Source organism: Phascolarctos cinereus, unplaced genomic scaffold (genome assembly GCF_003287225.1).
Source record: "Phascolarctos cinereus isolate Bilbo 61053 unplaced genomic scaffold, phaCin_HiC Scaffold_9;HRSCAF=440, whole genome shotgun sequence".
NCBI lineage: Eukaryota > Metazoa > Chordata > Mammalia > Diprotodontia > Phascolarctidae > Phascolarctos > Phascolarctos cinereus.
The window spans coordinates 233,800,218-233,818,624 of NW_027556402.1; the positions used below are offsets into that span (position 1 = coordinate 233,800,218).

Below are 18,407 nucleotides of genomic sequence, written 5' to 3' on the forward strand. Positions count from 1 at the left end.
GAAATCTAGTCCAATCCCCTCATGTTATAGATGGAGAAACTGAGGCCCAGAGAAGTTACCTATCATGCTCCAACAGGTTGTTGTTTATCTCCTGCTTTCATGCCAATGGCTTCTCTAGTTCCCCACCCTAGTTTGTTCTCCTGACTACCACAAGGTTGGGAATTTTTATCTGAGTTTTAAAGAACATTTTAATCTGGTTTTGAACCATAGAGCACTGAACTTGGGAGTCAGGAAGCCCTGAGTTCAAATCCTACTTGAGAGTCAAATCAACATTTACTACTTGTGTGACCCTGAGCAAGCAGGTCACCAAACCTTCCTCAATCTCAGTTTTCTTATCTCTAAAATATAAGTAATAATAGCACCTGCCACATGCAGTAGAGCAACCAATGAGGTAACATATGTAAAGTGCCTTCCAAATGCTATTATTATCATCATCATTATCATTATTTATTATATAACTTAATTATTGATATAATAATAATGTCTTTTAGTGTTCAATTACCTTGGGGTGCTCCCTGGACCATCACCTCTCCAATGTATAGTACACTCAGGATTAGGCATAGTCAAAAGTGTGGGAAATGGCCCAACTTTATCTTCAAGTAGTCAGAACCACCCCTACCTTCTGCCTTTCCTCCTTCCTTCCAAAGCACCTCCCGATGCTCAAACTTCTCATCAGACAAACTGTATGTGCTTACTCTTGGCCATGTGGTGAGGGTCAGAGACAGCTAATGACATGAATGCATGAATGAATGCATAAATGAATGAATGAAAAAGTGTTTATTAAGGACTTACTATGTTCCAAGAACTGTACTAAGAGCTGGGAATGTAACTGGAAAAAAAAAAAGACAGTTTTTGCTTTCAAGAAGCTCCCACACTAATTGGGGGAGATGAACAGTCTGCTCCACTCGAATCCCTGTAGACAGCAGAAGAAAGCAAGGATGGTTTTTAACAAATAGGGTGGATCCCCAGGGGCCAACTCATGGGAGAACATGGGAGTCATATGGGATTACAATCCTGGGTCAGTTTTCATGATGATGATGGTAACAGTAATAAAATAATAATAACTAACAATTATATGTAACACTTTAAGGTTTACAAATATCTAATTTGACCCTCACAATAACCCTGAGAGGTACGTGCTATTATGATCTTTACTTACAGTTATTATTCTTACTCACAGTTACCAGCAGCCCCTGTGAGTTGATGTTAACATTCCCAAGGATGCCTGCATCTGAACAGAGGAAGAGAAGCAAAGCAAGACAAAGCAAAGGCATGACTTGTTGGAAGCCCTTGAAATCCGCTGGGCAGACACACACCTCACCCAGCCGTGCTCCAGGCGATCCTCGTGTTTGGTGATGACTGACACGTCTCACGGGGCTCCCAGGGCAGAGAAACATTCTAAAACACTTTCTGAATAATGAAGGATGGAATTACATTCGGGTCAGTTCGTGTTCTTTTTAACTGCATGAGAATTCTTAGAAAACCAGAATTCCATGTTGTGTGTTTGGTGATTTAATTGGGAAATGGAGATCTGGGGAATGAGAAGGGCTGGTAGAGGCCCCTGAATCCTCATTTGAAAGATGAGGAAACCAAGGGTCAGAGGAGACTCACCCCACAGAATTTAGAGCTGGAAAGGACTTTAAAATCAATAGCATACAGTGTAATGAGGAAAGCACAGCAGGGCCTGGGTTTGCAGCATCACGGGTTTGGAGACCTTTAGGGTCAAATAGGGGAATGGAGGCTCAGAGAGAAATGGCTTACCCCAGACCACATAGCAACTCTGTCAGAATTTGAACACAGATCCTCCAAAATGAAAATCCAGCATTCTTCCCATCGCACCACCAATGTGAGTCTTGCCTGCTTCCTAACCAGCTGTGTGACCTTGGTTAACTCACTGCCTTCTCTGATCCCAAGTTTTCTCATCTCTAAAATGAAAGGGGTAGGACCCCTTCAAGGCCTAAATCTGTGGTCCGCTCCAAACATCTTTTTTTATAGATGAGAAGATGAAGGGCCAGAGAGATTAGTGAGATAGGATCACAGAATTTTAAGAGAACTGGCCTTCCTTCCTCACTTTACAGACGAGGAAACTGAGGCCCAGGGAGACAACAGGGACTTGCCGAAGACCACATCTGTACTATGGTGGGGTTCAAAATGAGATCCTCACATTCTCAACCCAGGGCTCTTTCCCCCGGACCATGGCACCTTCTCGGCCAGTCCAACCGTCTCATTTTACAAACAGAGAAATTGAGACCCAGAAAGGGGGTGGGACTTGACCAGGGTCATGCTGGCAGTCAGATGCAAAGCCAGGATTTGAACCGGCCAGTTCTCCGTGGCCAAATCTAGGGCTCTTTCCATCAGCCCAGTATTTCCTGCAGCTTGCTGGAGAGCAGTCAGGGAAGGACTTTGTATTAGAATCCTGAAGGCCCCACGCCTCAGCCAGCATCCAACTGGTAACAAAAATGTACAGTCACGAGATAGGGAGGCCAAGGCCTAGGAAACGAAAGCTGCTGTTGTTTTGTTTCGGGCTTTTGCACAACCTCATGTGGGGGCTGAGGTTCACCGCCTGTTCCTTGTTTCTGTCTCAGTTTCTTCACCTGCCAGGTGGAAGTCATTGTACGACATTCTGGACTGCGTTTACAAAAGGCCTTTGAGAAGAACGGCCAGGTCAAAGACCTCGGAATCGGGGAGGTGACCAAAACAAAGCTATGCAATGGAAAATGTCAGAGAAAACTTAGCAAAATCATCTCATCCAACCGGCTGATTTTACATCTGAGGCCTGCCTGGTGAAGTGACCTGTCCACTATTACAGGGCAGCAGTCTGCACGGCTGGCATTTTACCCAGGCTCAGTGAAAGGACGTTGGATTTGGATTCAGAACACCCGAGTTCAAACCCTGGCTCGGCCCTTAGCTGTGGGACACTGGGCCGGTCCCCACGTCTGTTTCCTCACCTGGACCATGGTGGGGTTAGTCTAGACGGCCCCTAAGATCCCCACGTCTCCGATCCATGAGCCCTGGCTCCATGGAAGCCCAGGTGCTTTTCCTGTGAAGGGCAGGTCCCTCTAAGGCACAAAGATCCTCCAAGGTCCCTTGGAGGGCCTCATCACCCAAGCTGACACTCCCCTCCGGGAGGAGGGTCCCCCAAGCTGTATCACCATGAGTCACTAAAGGCTGGATCATTGCCCAGCAAGATGCAGAGTTAGTGTAGACGAGGAGTTCTTAACATGTTTTGTGTCCTGGACCCCTCTGGCATTCCCCTGGATGAGCCCACGGACCCCTCTTAGAACATTTGTAATTGTAGCAAATGCTAAATTTTAGTTAGAGATGAGTGGCGATAATAATGCATTTTTTCCCATCCAAGACCCCAGGCTATGAATCTTCCAACTGGACCCAGCTGAGGCAGCACCCCCTGCGAAGGAAGTCAAAATGGAAGACGCCCAGTCGGAGAACTTTTAGCACTGATGTTTATTTCCAACTGCCTTCCCACCAGTGGCGAGATCTGCCTGTTCTGAGCACAGACAAGAGCTCCAAGCTCTCCCCTGGCCCCCAGCACCAGCTCTGAGGCTGGCGTGAGGCGAGCCCTGCTGGAGAGGCTCTGCCCCCAGGCTTGGCCTGCACGGGCACAGGGGTGGCCCGAAGGTCCCTCTCTTCTGGCCTTTGTCTATGATCAGCGCAAGCCCACTCAAGAGCCTGGAACTGGAGGGGGGAGGGAGCTGTCTCTCTCACCCAAGGCAATGCCTCCCAAATTCCAGGAGCTCATCAGTCCAGCTCAGCGGCTCGGTCCCTACTCTCCCCAGCAGCCGCGCATGCAGCTGGCAGAGCCCCATTCCCTCCCTCGCTGCTGCCTCTGAATGATAACAAGCACAGAAGCCTCTGGGAGACCTTTGGTCCTCAATCCGAAGGAGAAAATGGGGGAAAAGAAACGGAAGACTGATGAGAGGATGAGCTTTGGATGTGGGGTGTGACGTGCCCCTTACCAGTCCAGGCTCCTTCTGGTTAGCACCATACCTGGTGAGCCCCACCCAGCACGGGTGCCCCAGGTCTCCGAGGGTCCCCTTCCAGCTGGGGGCCAGCAGGGGCAGCAGCATGAGGGACGGTCACTTATTGGCCACAGCCGAGAGCTGGTCCCGAATCCGGCCCAAGCCGTCTAGCATGGTATCCAGCGTTTCTTTGCTCAGTTCCATGGTGACGGCTGAGATGGCAGGCTTGTCCCCGCACAGGCTGGCATCCTCCTGGATCTGAAATGCGAACAAGACCCCAAGATGACGGTCTGGGGATAGAGAAGCAACTGGATAGGGCAGAGAACTGTCAGTGAACATTCAGGTTTGGGCACCTGCGGGCAGGCTCTCTTTCAAGGACTGCGGGACCTCCCGCTTCGGGGTGACTGAATGAGTCTGGGAAGATTTTAGTCTCAGTGGCTTTGGTGACACTGTGTCCTCTTCCCAGGATACATACTTTGTGACACTCCCCCAGCTCAGCTCATGTACTAATGACCAGTGCACTGGACTAGGTACACTGGGAGGTTCGGGGGAAGGCCCCAAAAGGCACGGTGCCTCCTACATCCATAATCTACCTCCCCTGGCCTTCTACCGGTACAATACTGGCAACACCAGCTGATGCCGTAGGGACAATGAGTCTTTTTACCCTCTTTCCAGAGTATAACTGCTGGCCTGGGAACAGGCAAGACTGGCCATCAGATGTTCGGTTTTAACTTTACCATTAACTAGTTACCTGACCTTGGGTAAGTTCCTTAACATCTCTAAGACCCTCAGTTTCTCCCATCTGTAAAATGGGGGCAGGAGGGGAACAATATTAGATTAAGTGAGTTCTAAGGTCCCTTTCTAATTCTTAGTGGTGCCGATCATAGGAGCAGAAAACTGAGAGTACCTTCATCTGGAGCAGGCAGGTGGGCACAGCCATTCGGGTGATGCTGTCCGAGGCCATCTTGACATCTACTCTCCAGTCCAAGTCAACGAGTCGAGGCAAGGAGACTGCAGAAAGAGGAGATGCACTCAGTCCAGGGGGCTGCCCAGGCTGGCTCTTTCCCCCAACATCTACCATCTTTCTGATTTAAATGGAATGAAGGCCATTGGAGGGAGCAGGGCATTGACGAAGGAGCAGGCTCAGATAAGACCCAGGTGCATCCCCAGCTCTACCTGGACAAGGAAGGACATCGTGGCCTCCCTCACAGCAAAATGGGGACGTCAGCAGCCAGGCCTTTCAAAGGCCATCGAGATGACCAAGTCCATCATTGCACAGGGCTTTTGGATACTACTTTTAATAGGTTCTAAAGAACCACTAAGCCTCACCTTCCCTGTAACCATCACTCATCCACGGGATTCAATGACAGAAGGACAAGGGAGATTGTTCTTTCTTCTAAAGCAAGTCCCCTCCCCACCCAAACCCCATTTCTTCGTCATGGGGCTGCAGAAAACAGCTCAACGTTGTTTGTTTTTACAGAGCTCGTGATTCTGCTCACTTCACCGGGTAACAGCTCATCCAGGTCCTCCCACGTTTCTCTGAAACCACTCCCTTCATCATTCCAATGGAACAACAGGATTCTATACCACTGTATACCATAATTTGCTTGGCATTCCCCAATGAAGGAGGAACACTTCAATCTCCAATTCTTTTCCATCCCAAAAAGAGCCGCTAGTAGTATTTTCGTACAGATGGGTCTTCTTCCTTTATCTTTGACCTCTTCAGGCTATGGCAGTCTTGGGTCAAAGGTGATCTGGTGATTTAGGGGGCATTGCTCCTCACTGCTCTCGAGAGTGGCCAGACCAATTTATACCGATTCTACCAACAGTATATTCACAGGCTGCTTTCCAAAGCCTTCTCAACATTTATCATCATCCTTTTTAGTCAATGTTGCCAATCTGATGAGTGTGAGGTCAAAGCTCTGGGTTGCTTTAATTTGCATTTCTCTAATTGTCGGTGAGTTGGAGCATTTTTTCAAATGCCTGCTGATAGCACGGATTTCCTCCCCTGACCACTGCCTGTTCACATCCAAAGACGAAGAACGTTACCCACCTCTGGACAGTGAGGAGAGAGGTTCAGCACAATGAGATATAAATTTCTGGACGTGGCCAATGTGGGCCATGGCCAATTTGCTTTATAGTAATGATAATAATAATAATAGTAATAATAAAAATGAAATGATCATAATCATAATGAATACTAATGACAGCTAGTATTTTATATAGCACCTACTATGTGTAGATCCTTGCAACAACCTTGGGAGATAGGTGCTATTATTATCCCCATTTTGCAATTGAGGAAACAAAGGGAGACAGAGGTTAGCTGACTTGCCTAGGGTCACACAGCTAGTAAGGGTCTGAGGCAGGATTTGAACTCAGGTCTTCCTGGCTCCAAGCTCCAGCCACTGCTCCACCAAGTTGCCTCATGCATATCTGTTACCAGGGTTTTATTTTTCTTTTCTTTTTTAAAGGTGGAGGAGGTGGGAGAGAGAAAATAAAAGCTTGCTAGCTGAAGACAGAATTTAATAAAAACAAGAAACCTTTTCAAGCTATCTTCAGTTCCCCCACTCACTACAAGCTCTCTGTGTTCCTCCTTGTGGTTCTCAGCTGCTGCCCACAAGTCTCTGAGGCTCCCAGCTGTGGGCCAGGAGCAGAGGCCCCAAGCAGAGTGAACGATGGGTTTGCAGTAGATGTCAAGTTCTGGGCTCGGTCATTTTAGGAAATTCACACACAGGTTCTACTTTATAGCAAGCTGGCTCAGTGGGCTTTGCCTTCCCTTTAAGCTGGTTCAGTTCACAGGTCATTAAAAAAGAAAGCAATGAACATCTGGGTTTGGTTTGAGGCTTAGCTAAGAAGGGTAGCCCCTCCAGGCGTGAGGCCTGCAGTGCAAGTCTCTGGTCCTAAGCAGAGCCAGCACTACAGGGGGTCAGGGAGAGGTCAGCCCTTCGCATACTCACTTTGATTTGCCTGGGCCTCCTTTCTCCATGCAGGCCTGTGAAAAGAGGAAAAAGGTGTGGTGGAGAAAACTGAGTCTTCTGATAACTAGGAGAAACACACAGATACTAAAAGCATATTTACACCACACTGGTAGGCTCCCTTCTTTTCTAAAGGGCAGGTAGAGGGCGCAGTGGATAGAGTGTCAGGCCTGGAACCAGGATGACAAGTTCAAATTTGGCCTCAGACACTCACTAGCGGTATGACCCTTGGTAAGTCACTTAACTCTGTTTGCCTCAGTTTCCTCATCTGTAAAATAGCCAGAGAAGGAAATGGCAAACCACTCCAGCAGCTTTGCCAAGAAAACCCCAAATGGGGTCATGGAGAGTCAGACAAGACTGAGCAACCACTTCTACTCCTATTTTTGCAGGCAGTTGATGCAATATTGTAATTAATAATTTTCTCCAGCCCTTTCCAGAGCCAACAAATGAAAGGTTCCCTAAAGAACAAAGGAGTTCTCTTCCTCTCAGACACAGGTCACTTTTGAGGGAGCTGGGTGATGCTGAGGGCATGAGAATTTGCTGGAAGCGTCCAGAGCTTTGAGTGAAAATACCAAGTCACCAGGTGGGCAGCACAATTCGTCTTATTAGCCCCATTTGGCAGGAAACAGAGTGACTTACCCACGGTCACACAGCTAGTAGGTTTCAGAGATGGGATCTAAACCAAATCTCTCTGTTGGAAGCCCAGAACATCTTCCGCCCTTCAGCCTGCTTCCCCCCACCATGTGAAACAGAAGAAGTTCGATTTTCACGCCATCCCCAGGACACCCAGTATCCTTTGAGTCCTGGCTACCTTTGGTACCTGGGGAACCAAATGCCTTTGCATCTGGTGCCACATCCTCCCTAAGGCTGAATCCCAGGCTACGGCAGACAGTCCACAGACAGAGGCTCCAGGGAACGACCCCTTAACTTGGCATCAACCAGGAGAGAGAGGCCCTCGATGAGCAACCAGGATCTCCAGTGTTTGTCTCAAGGCTTCACCCCCATCCCATCCTCAGGTCATCGGCAGAAGCCTACTGACCAGCTCTGGGGTTAGTTTAGTTTTGTCTCTCTCGGTTTTTTCCTCCCTCTCAACCCCCTTTAAAAGAGTGAAGCACTCACACATGTTCCATGATGATTTTCGTCAACAGATTTTTGAGGTTTTGGTGGAAGTTTTCAGGGAACAGAGCAAGAATTGCCTCACTGGCAGTCAGGTCCCGGTAGGCCACCAGCCTGGTGAGGCGGTGCAGGGCACGGATCAGCTGTAAGAAAGGAAGGGTCCCTGTGGGGTCGAGAGAGGCCTGGCAGACAGAAGGGCTTTCCCACTGACACTCAGCGCAAGCTTTGACCAGATCCAGGCCAGATCCTGCCTCTGACACTGAGCTGCAGGACACTGGACAAGTCCCTTCACCTTTAAGCCTCAGTTTCCTCCTTTGTAAAATAAAGAGGCTGGACTGGATGGGCTCTGAAGGCCCTTCCACCTCATCAGCTCTGGCTCCACCCCCACGTCTAAGGCCTTGGGGACCTTGGGGGCCTGAGGCACCTCTGCGGAACGGCTCCGTTTGTTCCTTAATATATCCATCACTCTTCTGACCCTGGAATCAGTCCACATCTTTCAGAAGTGGGGCGCCAAGGTGCGATCTCTGTCCCGCTGGCGCTGGCCATGAGCTTTGGGAACCAGATCCCCACTCAAAAATATAATGATAATGGACTTGCCTGGGTTACCAGGTTCCTCTTTAAAAATGCAAACAGTCCTGGGCAGGTTGTGTTCTGTTGAGGAGCCACCCACCTTAAGGAGAGGTTGGACTGTCTCACCCCAGAGGTCCACTGGAGCCCTAAGATTCTACAGTCAGGAGCTAGACACCTCCTTGAACTCCGGGATTAATGCCTGAAGCGTCAATGGCCTAAACAACTACTGAGCTCCCTACCAGCACGAAGATCCCAGAATTCTCTCCTTCCTGTAGTCTACCCTTAGGGACTAGACTAGATCATATGAGGTCCCTTCTGGCTGTCAGGGCCCAAGATCAGCCTGGGAGTGGACCGATCATAAAACTTCTTCAGAGGTTCAGGTGAGGCATATGCTCTACCCTGAGCTCTCTTCTCCCTCTACCTTACTTCCCTCCCATTCAATTAATCATCTCAATACAAATGCTTCTCAGACCTAGTTATCCATCCCTAACCTCTTTCCTGACCTCCAGTCTCTTATCTCCAACTGCCTAGTGGAAATCTCAAACTCATTATCTTACCCCCAAACCCTCCCGTCTTCCAAACTTCCCCATCACCATTGAGGGTATCACCATCCTCCCTGTCACTCAGGCCTCTCACCATCCCCTTTCTCTTCCTATATATAATCGGTTGCCCTCTCCAAATCAACCTTCCTGTTATTTGGCAGGGGGTGCTTGCAGGCCCCCAGGCTCACAAGCTCAGGATCATCCTCAATCCTCACTCTCTCACCCAACTTCTCTCCTCCAGTCTGCTGCCAAGTCTTGCTTACCCTATCTTTGCAACAGCTCCTGTATATGCCCCCTTTTTGCCTCCGACATCGTCACCACCTTGAAACAGGGCCTAATCACCTCGTGCTCTTTCTTGTACAGTTTCCAAAACTCTTTCACACTTTCACACCACCACCACCCTCTTTGGCAACAACCCGGAAGGCTATGGACTTCATCCCCATTTCACAACAGAGAAACTGAGGCTCAGAAAAGGTCCCAAGGTCACATAGTAAGTGGCAGAGCTGGGCCAGGAAGTGGGGTCTTCTGACTCCAAGGCCAAACCTCTTTCCCCCAGAGCCCATCACAGTCCTATACCCAAGGGTACCTTCAGAACACACTCACTTGATCGGCTTCCTCCTGGGTCACTGACAAACTGGAACACGTGATGTCCAACAGTTTCTTTGAGCCAAGAGCTGAACTGGAAAAGCTCTCCTGGCACAGCTGTCTGATGACATCTTTCGAGGAGGCCTGGGAAAGAAGAGAGGGAAAAGACCTGGACTCAAGACTGTGAGAATGAGTTCTGTGGAACACAGAGGACCAAAACTCCCTGCAATGGCTTGTCTCTCCAGATACACACTTTTAAAGGCTCGTCTGCTGAAAATGCAAATTGAGTTGATAGGTAGTACTACTTGAGAGCTGTACTGGAGGGAAGCAACCATGAGTTGATTGCAGGGAGGGGTGGGGGGGGGTGTCTCATGTATGTAGGAAACCTCAAAGGATCTTCTTACAACATATAATGATACGAAGGGACAGCTAGGTGGCACCAGGCCTGGAGTCAGGAAGACCTACATGCAAATATGGCCTCAAGTACTTCCTAGCTGTGTGATCCTGGGCAAGTCACATCACCCTTTTTGCCTCTGTTTCTTCATCTGTAAAATGAGCTGGAGAAGGAAATGACAAACCGTTCCAGTATCTCTGCCGAGAAAACCATAAATGGGGGTCAAAGAGTCCAAGTAGCTGAAAAATGACACAACTTAAGTGATATAAAATAAAGATGGACAGAAGAAGGCAGGAGAAAAAGCAACAGATTTTGGGAGCGGGCTGCATGAGGTCATTTCTAAGGCCTCTTCCAAGACTAATGTTCTGTTGGAAACAAAGGAGGAGAGCGGAAAGAAAATTGGACTTGAGGGTCCAGGTCCCCATTCAAATATTACCTCTGACATCTGAAACCTATTAGCTGTGCGACCTCTCTGAACATAAGGTCCATTTGTAAAACAGAAATAAAAATGCCTATGGTCGTCATGGCACTGAGTCACTGTGAGGCTGGACGGGCCCTTGGAGACCATCAGGTCCAAGCCTCTCATTTTATGCATGAGGAAACAGAGAATAAATGAGGTGAAGTCACTTGCTCATAATCACATGGTTAGGAAGCATCAGAGCCACATTATACATAAGGAAAGAACTTTACAAATGTTAAACCATCACATAAATGTTATTATTACGTTTTTAGTCCTGTGGAATAACAGGTGAAAGTTGATAACAGGTAAATTCATAATTGATGTAGTGAAAAAAACAATATAACAATTACAGCTCAAGTGTAGTGAGTTATCTCCTTCAATAGTGTATTCCCTTTCAATGAAGGTCTTCAAGCCAATTCAATTCAATAAACCCTTATTATAATTATGGTCTCAGAGATTCAGAGCTGGAAGGGAACTCGGAGATAATCTAGCCCAACAATTTCACGTTTACAGATGGAGAGACTGAGGCCTAGAGAGGTGAAGTAATCACCTTGTCTAAGATCCCAGAGTGAGGACTCGTCCTGGGGGGCGGGGCTCTAGGCGCTGCGCCTGGCTTACTCTCAACATTGGTTCACATGTTTATCCTCTGACTCTGTGTGGTGAGGTCCCTTCTGGCTCTGAGTCAATCCTCACAAACTTTCCTAGACGACTGCAGCAGCCTTCTGATTGGTCTGTCACCTCTTTTGCTGCCAAAGTTGATTTTCCTCCGATGCAGCTATAACTACATTACCCCCATTCCCGATCAGCTCTAGTGGCTGCTGATTTTACTTCTGGGATCCATATAAACTCCTCTGTTTGGCATCTGAAGGTCTCCAAAATTTGGCCCTTTCCTTCCCTTCCGACGCCCTATAAGTGTTACGATGCAGTTACAGCATGCTGGTACCGCCGTCACCGTGTCGCTGGATTTCCCACCTCCGTGACTTTGCCCAGGCTGTGCTGCATGTCCCCCAGGCCTGGCAGGCTCTCCATCCTTTCCTCCGCTTCTGGTGACCTCGGCTTCCACCTCGCTCCTGCAGGTCTTTCCCGGTCCCCACCCCCCGTCAGTGGCCTCCCCTCTCTGAGACTGCCTCCCATCTACTCTATACATAGTTATTTCATGTGCCTAATTGGTTATTTATAGGTCTTCTCCTCCATTAGAAAGTGAGCTCCTTGCAGGCAGACGCTGTAATTGTTTCCCCTTTGGTTCCTCCAGGGCTCAACACAGTCCTGGACACATGACTGTTGACTGACGGACTGAGCCAAAAGCTGAAATGGAAGGTAGGATTATATAAGATCACAGACTTAGAGCTGAAAGAGACCTCTAAGGCGGACAAGTCCAACGTCCCCATTTTAGAATGGAGGAAGCTAGGCGGCCTAATAGAGAGAGCACTGGACTTGGAATTAGGAAGCCCCGAATTCGAATCCTACCTCAGTCACTTCCTAGCCTCGTGACCCTGGACAAGTCGCCGAACCTCTCAGCCTCAGTTTCCCCTCTGTAAAAAGAGGATAATAATAGCACCCACTCTCTACAGGGTGGTGAGAACCAGACAGCTTTAGGCAATTACAGCACCCTGAGATGGGACAAGCATGGCTCCTGCTTGCCAGGCCTGTCGTGAGGTCCAAAGGGGACCGGAGCTCTTAGGCCGGCGGCTTCCCCCTCCCCGAAGCAGCAGAGGCGGGCGCGGCCTCCCGCAGAGGAGGGACCTCGGCCGGGACGCGGGGCAGAGCATCCCCGCAGCCCCCACCCCCACCCCGGAGCTTCGGGGGCCGCTTCTCCGGCCCGCCCGCTGACCCCGATCTTCGCTGTCCGGAGTCCCGGCCCCGCAGTGAATTACCTTCAGCAAGCTCTGCAGGGCCCCGAAGTCCACCTGCACCTCCGCAGCCATCTTCCTCCCTCCCAGTCACATGACTCAAGCAGCCCTGCGGCCAGAGGAGAGCGCTGTACTGTCACGTGGTGGCGGCGGCAAGGCCGCTAGGCATGCTGGGAGTTGCAGTCCCGTGCTGGGGAGCCCCGCCTTTGCGGAGAGTGACAGGCGCTGAGCCCAGAGCTGGGGCTGAAAACACTGGTTTAAAGGCAGAGGCGGGAGGAAGCTCAGCTGAGAGAGGACAGGGACCACCGACCCCTGCGGGCTGGGTGAGCTGAAGGGGGTGAGGTGGGGATCCCCTGGGGGTGGGACTGGGGAGGAGATTCTGCTCTGAGGTGAGATGGGATGAGCACCTTCCTCCTGGGCGTTATCACCTCTCTCAGGGTCGTCATGGTGATCCTGACCGTGGCCGTCCTACTCTTGTCCTCATCACTATTATTGTAGTTACTGCCGTCATCATCGTGACTGCCTTTATTACTATTGTTGTTATTAGTTTGTTGCTATTGCTGGTATTATTTTATTACTGTTCTTGTTATTAGTGATTACTCATTGTTATTAATTTATTATTGTTATTTTTGTCTTATTATTTCTGTTGTTCTTGTGATCATTGTTTTTACCATTGCTGTTATTTTATTGTTATTGTCATTGTTACTAGTATTATTTTTGCGATTGCCAATCATCATTTCTGTTATTGCTTTCATTACTGTTGTTATTATTCTTATTATTTCATTGCTATTATTGCTATTTGTTTATTACGGTTATTATCATTATTACTGCTGTCATTATTTTGATCATTTTTACTATTATCATCATTTTATTGTTACTCTTGTCACTATTATCATTTTTATTGCCATCGTCATCATCACTATTGCTTTTATTACTATGATTGCCATTGACACCATTATTATTTTGTTATTACTGTTACTATCATGGTTTTAGTATTAACTATTGTTGTCATTATTGTAATCGTTATTTTTTACTAATATTATTTTATTTAATGCTATTATTGCCACATTTTGCTATTGCTGTTATCATGATCATTTTTATTCTATAGTCATCATAATCACTGTTTTCATTATTATTGACTATTGTAGTCATTATTTTATTTACTATTATTTTGTTACTATAATATTCTTATTTTATTATTACTATTATTGTCATTATTTTTTAATTATTGTCATTATTGTGAGAGAGAAGAGGAAGGGGAGACCGGTTTAGGTCTCTAGGCTTTGCAGGAGAAAATGAGCTATCTACTCTGGGTCTTTCCATTTTTACAACTCTATTCTCTCTGCCTCCTCCCCTGCCCTCAAAAGATTATAACCCCTAGATACATTATTTTTGACAGTAATAGAAAGAGCATTGGTCTTGGAGTTGAAAGACTTGAACCTGAGTCTCAGCGGGACCCTGAGGAGGCAAGTCACTTCCTCTGTCTGAGCCTATGTTTTCCTTATGTGTACAATGGGGCTTTTAATACTTGAACTCAGAGCTGTTGTGAAGAAAGTGCCTTTTAAATTGTAAGGGGTTATGTGAGCGTCAAAGGTGATTGCTACTGAGGAAGTACTTTAAAAACTCTGGAGAACTAAGGGAATGTGAATTGTTACTATTATTTGTCAGTTTCTCCTTTCCTTTGCACTTAATAGTACATAGATTGTAGCAGCTAATAGAATGGAAGGTCCTTGAGGGCAGGGGTGTCTAACATTTAGATATTTCAAAGGATCAGTAGAGGTGTCAAGGGATTCAGAGACCATCTAGTCTAACCCCTTTGGGCATTTAACTAATCCAGTTTGCCCAAAGTTCGTAGCCAGTAAGAATATCCTCGACACTAGTCAGTAAGTCATTAAACATTTCTTAAGTATGCCAGGCACTGTGCTAGGGTTACAAAGAAATGCGAAAGACAATCCCTGTCCTCAAGGAGCTCACAGTCTAACAGGGACAGTTTCAGGTTGAGTTCCTATAGTTGCCTCTTAATAAATGTTTGTTGGCAGATCGATCTCAAGCTAGAAAGAAATTCAGTTAATCCAGTCTATCACTCCACCTTTTTTTTTTTTTTGTAAGTAAGGGAAACTGAATCCCAGAGAGTTGAAGTGACTTGCCCAAACTCACAGAGGTAGCAAGTGACAGAGCTGGGTTTTGGACCCAGGTCATCTGGCTCCAAACCTTTTCCACTTTGAAGTGGTGTGGTGGATGGAGCATCAGGCCTAGAGTCAGGAAGACTCATCAAATCAGGAAGACTTCACCCTGTTTGCTTCAGTTTCCTCATCTGTAAAACGAGCTGGAGAAGAAAATGGCAAACCACTCCAATCTCTCTCCCAAGAAAACCCCAAATGAGGCCATAAAGAGTAGGACATGACTGAAAAACAACTGTACAACAGCAACCACCTTATGATCGGTTTGTGCCTCGGCGATGGTTTTTCACCAAAGGTTGGTCCAATCCTACTTCCCAGACTGATTGAGCATCAATTCTCTAGCACAAAATGATTTAACAGAAGGAACACTATATTGTAGCAATATTTTAAATCCTGACACCCATACTTAACATCCATGGGATCTCACGTGTTCTGTTAACCTCTCTGGCGCTCAGTTATGTCCTTTCTACTTCGCCATACTGTGCCGCGCAATACACCGTCCACTTCTGACTCAGTTGTATATGCCATGAGGTGCTTCTTGGTCTATGTAAATAGATTTAAACCCTTACTGGGCCATCAAAAATTCCCTAGACCTTTCATTATGGTTCATTTCCCTAAAACTCCAGAGTGGGGCCTGAACCAGATTAAAATGTAATTGAAAAATATTTAACAAAATAAATAAAAATGCAGCACAACACAGATGATGTTAACTTGTGGTTTTCTAAGTCAGTGCAAGGCCAACAGGGGTCATTTCTTTCTGGTTTAGTACCTGGGAGTCAGGAGATGGCTTCTGTGGATAGATCTGGGTTGGAATCCCACCTTCAGTACTTACTAGCTTTTTGATCCTGTACAAGTTAGTGAACCCTTCTGGGCTCGGGATCTTCTTCTAAAATTAAGGAGGTGGGCTCATTCATCCCAAAGGTCCCCTTCTAGTTTTTTGATCCTATGACTTGTGGCACTAGCCCTGGTCCTGGTGGATGACTTTGCCCAGCCCCTCTCTGGGCCTCAGTTTCTTCAAATGCAAAGTGAGCCCAATGGACCTGCTGGTCACATTCCCTTTTCTGTGAAAGGAAGTAGGTCACTCAGCAGGGAAACAAAAAGGTATGAATGTTTGGGAGGGGAAGCAGCTCTGCCACGGGCCACCAAATGCTGGGGTAAGGTGGTCCCCTAGCTCCTAGTCTACCATGCCCCAGGACGTGAGGGTAAACACACTCCCCTTGCCCAGCAGTTCCACCAAGAATGATCAGAGAGTTCAGTCATATGGTAGAATGACAAAAGCCTCGCTTCTCTTCCTCCAGGGGCAGCAGGAACACAGACAAGTTTGGAACACAATGACAATTATTCCTAGAACACAGGATGTCTTTGTTCCCAAAATACACAGAGTATCAGTTTTAACAATGGCGCTTCACCGTTCATCCTTGAACACCCTGGCCTTCGGAAGTGTCTTTGGGTCTGGAACCAGCAAAGTCCTTCCTTCTGGCCACGGATGTTGTTTCTTCACGCTGATTGTAATCCAACAAGCATTTTCTTGTCTTATGTGTTTCTCAGGTGCTTTTAATATGTCTTTGGACGACCTTCCTTCCCTCCATTTCTTCCTCTTTCTCTCCTTCTTCTCCTCTTTCCCCTTGGTTTGGAAATGCCTAAGAAGTGACAGAGAGGCCTGGTACCAGGTGAGTCCAGTAAAAACTCACCTGCCAGAGCCCAGGGTAATTCCAGGGGCAGACTCCACAGTTTGGGTGGAAGGGGAATGAAGAAAATGTAGCATGTTTGGGAAATGAAGACTGTCCAGTTTGGTTCTAGCGCCCACTGTAGAGATAAAGGTAAGATATAACTTAGGGGTAGCTAGGTGGTGCAGTGTATAGAGTGCCAGGCCTAGAATCAGGAAGCCCTGAGTTCAACTCTGAGCTCAGATGCTTACTAGCTGTGTGACCCTGGGCATGTCTGGAAATGTTGGGGATGAGGCATGAGAGCCAGATTATAGAGCCTCCCATGCCTGGAGAATGCTTTTGGTAGACAATAGGAGCCAATGAAGATTTCTGAGCAGAGGAATGATATGACCAGAGTGGAAAGGAGCATCCAGGTTGAAATCAAAGGATCTGGGTTCAAATGCTGACCCGGCTATTTTAACTACCTGTTGTCAATTGTGTATGGCAGGGTTAGAGAGAGTGAAGAGTCAGGGAAATTGTAAGCCTGGGTAAATGAGTGAGTGATTGAATGAATGAATGAATGAATGAATGAATGAATGAATAAAAAAACATTTATTAAGCACTTACTATGTGCAAAGCCCTGGGGATATAATAGAAAAGGAAGACAGTCCCTATTCCCAAGGAATTCCATGAGGAGCCGGGGGCAACGCCTTCAAGAGGTTTCTGCTGCAAATCTGATAAAGGTCCAGATTGTCCTTAGGGACTGCAGCAAAGCAGATGCACCTTCTTTAATGTCATTCCCGCTCACAACCTCACATCACTTTCCAATGCTGGATCATTCAACCTCATAGTGAAAACGTTCTTCTCTGGGTCTTCAGGTGCTGTGGCTGTGGCACCCAATGCTGGGCTGCATTTCTGTGTTGATGGTTGAGGGGGCAGAGCTGGGGAAGGGGCTTAATGAAGCTCTTGGTGTTGAGGGTGTCAAGGATGGTGAGCCCTTTCCCACAGGGATTGCTCCCCTTGGTGATGGCTGCAGAGCCTGGGCTGACAGAAGAATCTGTGGTCTGTGGGGTGTTGCTCTTAGCTTCAGCGTGCTGGGCTATCTACTTCAGAGTCTGAGGGAAGATGGTGGCCTGATTTACCTGGAATATACCACCTCCTGTCCCTCCTTCAGGTTACTTTGCTGCTCCTCCTGCTAAACTGGCTTGCCTGTCCTGTCGGTAGATGATGGTGCCTGCAGCAGAAATAAGGACAGGGAATTAGAAAATGCATTCCATTTTGGACACATTAAATTGGAAATATCAAAGGGGCATCTACCAGGAAATATCCAAGATGCAGTTGGAGCATCTCTCTGTGGTCACAGGAATGTCGTGGGCACAGCCCAGGGTGTGCATATAGGTAGGTGTGTATTCCAGGCAGGAAAGGGGCCCCAGTCTGCTTATTTTTCATAGTAAAGGCCAAGTGACAGTTTACCTTCCAGTCAGCTGGTTTTCTGTTTTTATCACCTCGTTTCTCTGTAACAGGGACCTACCTTTGAGGACAGGAGTCAGGCGAGGTGAAGCAGGCCGGAGGAACCAGGCAAAAGCATGCACTGAGCTGTGGGGCTCTGGTCCTGAGGAAGGCCAGAGATGATCTCCCCTGCCAGAAAAAACAGCCAGCGCCCTGCCTCTGCTTCCTGGCCCTTGGTCTTTCCTCTCCTTCCCAGACCTCCTAATTATGAAAACACCAACCGTCACTCCATGCCCACATCCTGGCTCCTGTGGGTGGTCCACAGGGGCCAACCAGACTCAGTGGATGCCAGATTTAGTTGGGGGCAGCTTCTTTTCATCTTCGCTGTTTTCTCCTTCCCGTCTTCCCAGGCAGACTCTGACGCTTCAGTGCCGTCCTTGTTTTTCTTTCTCCCTGCCCTGTGCTACTGAAGTCAGCATTCTGCTACCCCCTGAAAATCAAGGCATCCTGAGCCGCTCACCTGGTGGGAAATATGTGGTTGGTGGTTATCCTATGGAACCTTGGTCGTTATGAGGCAGGACCATGCCTTTTGGCCACCCTGACCTTGTTCATTCACCTCTATACTTATTCACCTGGCTTTAGCCTCTGTGTAGGTTTGGGAGG

At 47.7% G+C, this 18,407-nt stretch overlaps 1 protein-coding gene across 1 annotated transcript; it reads right to left on the minus strand.

The window, feature by feature from the left end:
- Positions 1-3,444: 3,444 nt before the first annotated feature.
- Positions 3,445-12,602, minus strand: COMMD9 (COMM domain containing 9). Its single transcript, XM_020963897.2, has 6 exons — positions 12,494-12,602; positions 9,784-9,909; positions 8,072-8,211; positions 6,935-6,969; positions 4,885-4,988; positions 3,445-4,235 (listed from the first exon to the last, which is right to left on the minus strand). Exons 1-6 carry the CDS (start codon positions 12,542-12,544, stop codon positions 4,095-4,097), a joined length of 597 nt encoding a protein of 198 aa, XP_020819556.1. The 5' UTR covers positions 12,545-12,602; the 3' UTR covers positions 3,445-4,094.
- Between the last annotated feature and the right edge of the window lie 5,805 nt (positions 12,603-18,407).

What these genes read in the sequence shown, in the direction of transcription:
- COMMD9 (XM_020963897.2), bottom strand. Translation starts at nt 12,544, where the DNA reads ATGGCTGCGGAGGTGCAGGTGGACTTCGGGGCCCTGCAGAGCTTGCTG. An exon ending in CCCAGGAGGAAGCCGATCAA is followed by an intron (nt 8,212 to 9,783) that starts GTGAGTGTGTTC and finishes CCTTTCTTACAG; the next exon opens with CTGATCCGTGCCCTGCACCG. An exon ending in GGAGGCCCAGGCAAATCAAA is followed by an intron (nt 4,989 to 6,934) that starts GTGAGTATGCGA and finishes CTCTTTCTGCAG; the next exon opens with TCTCCTTGCCTCGACTCGTT.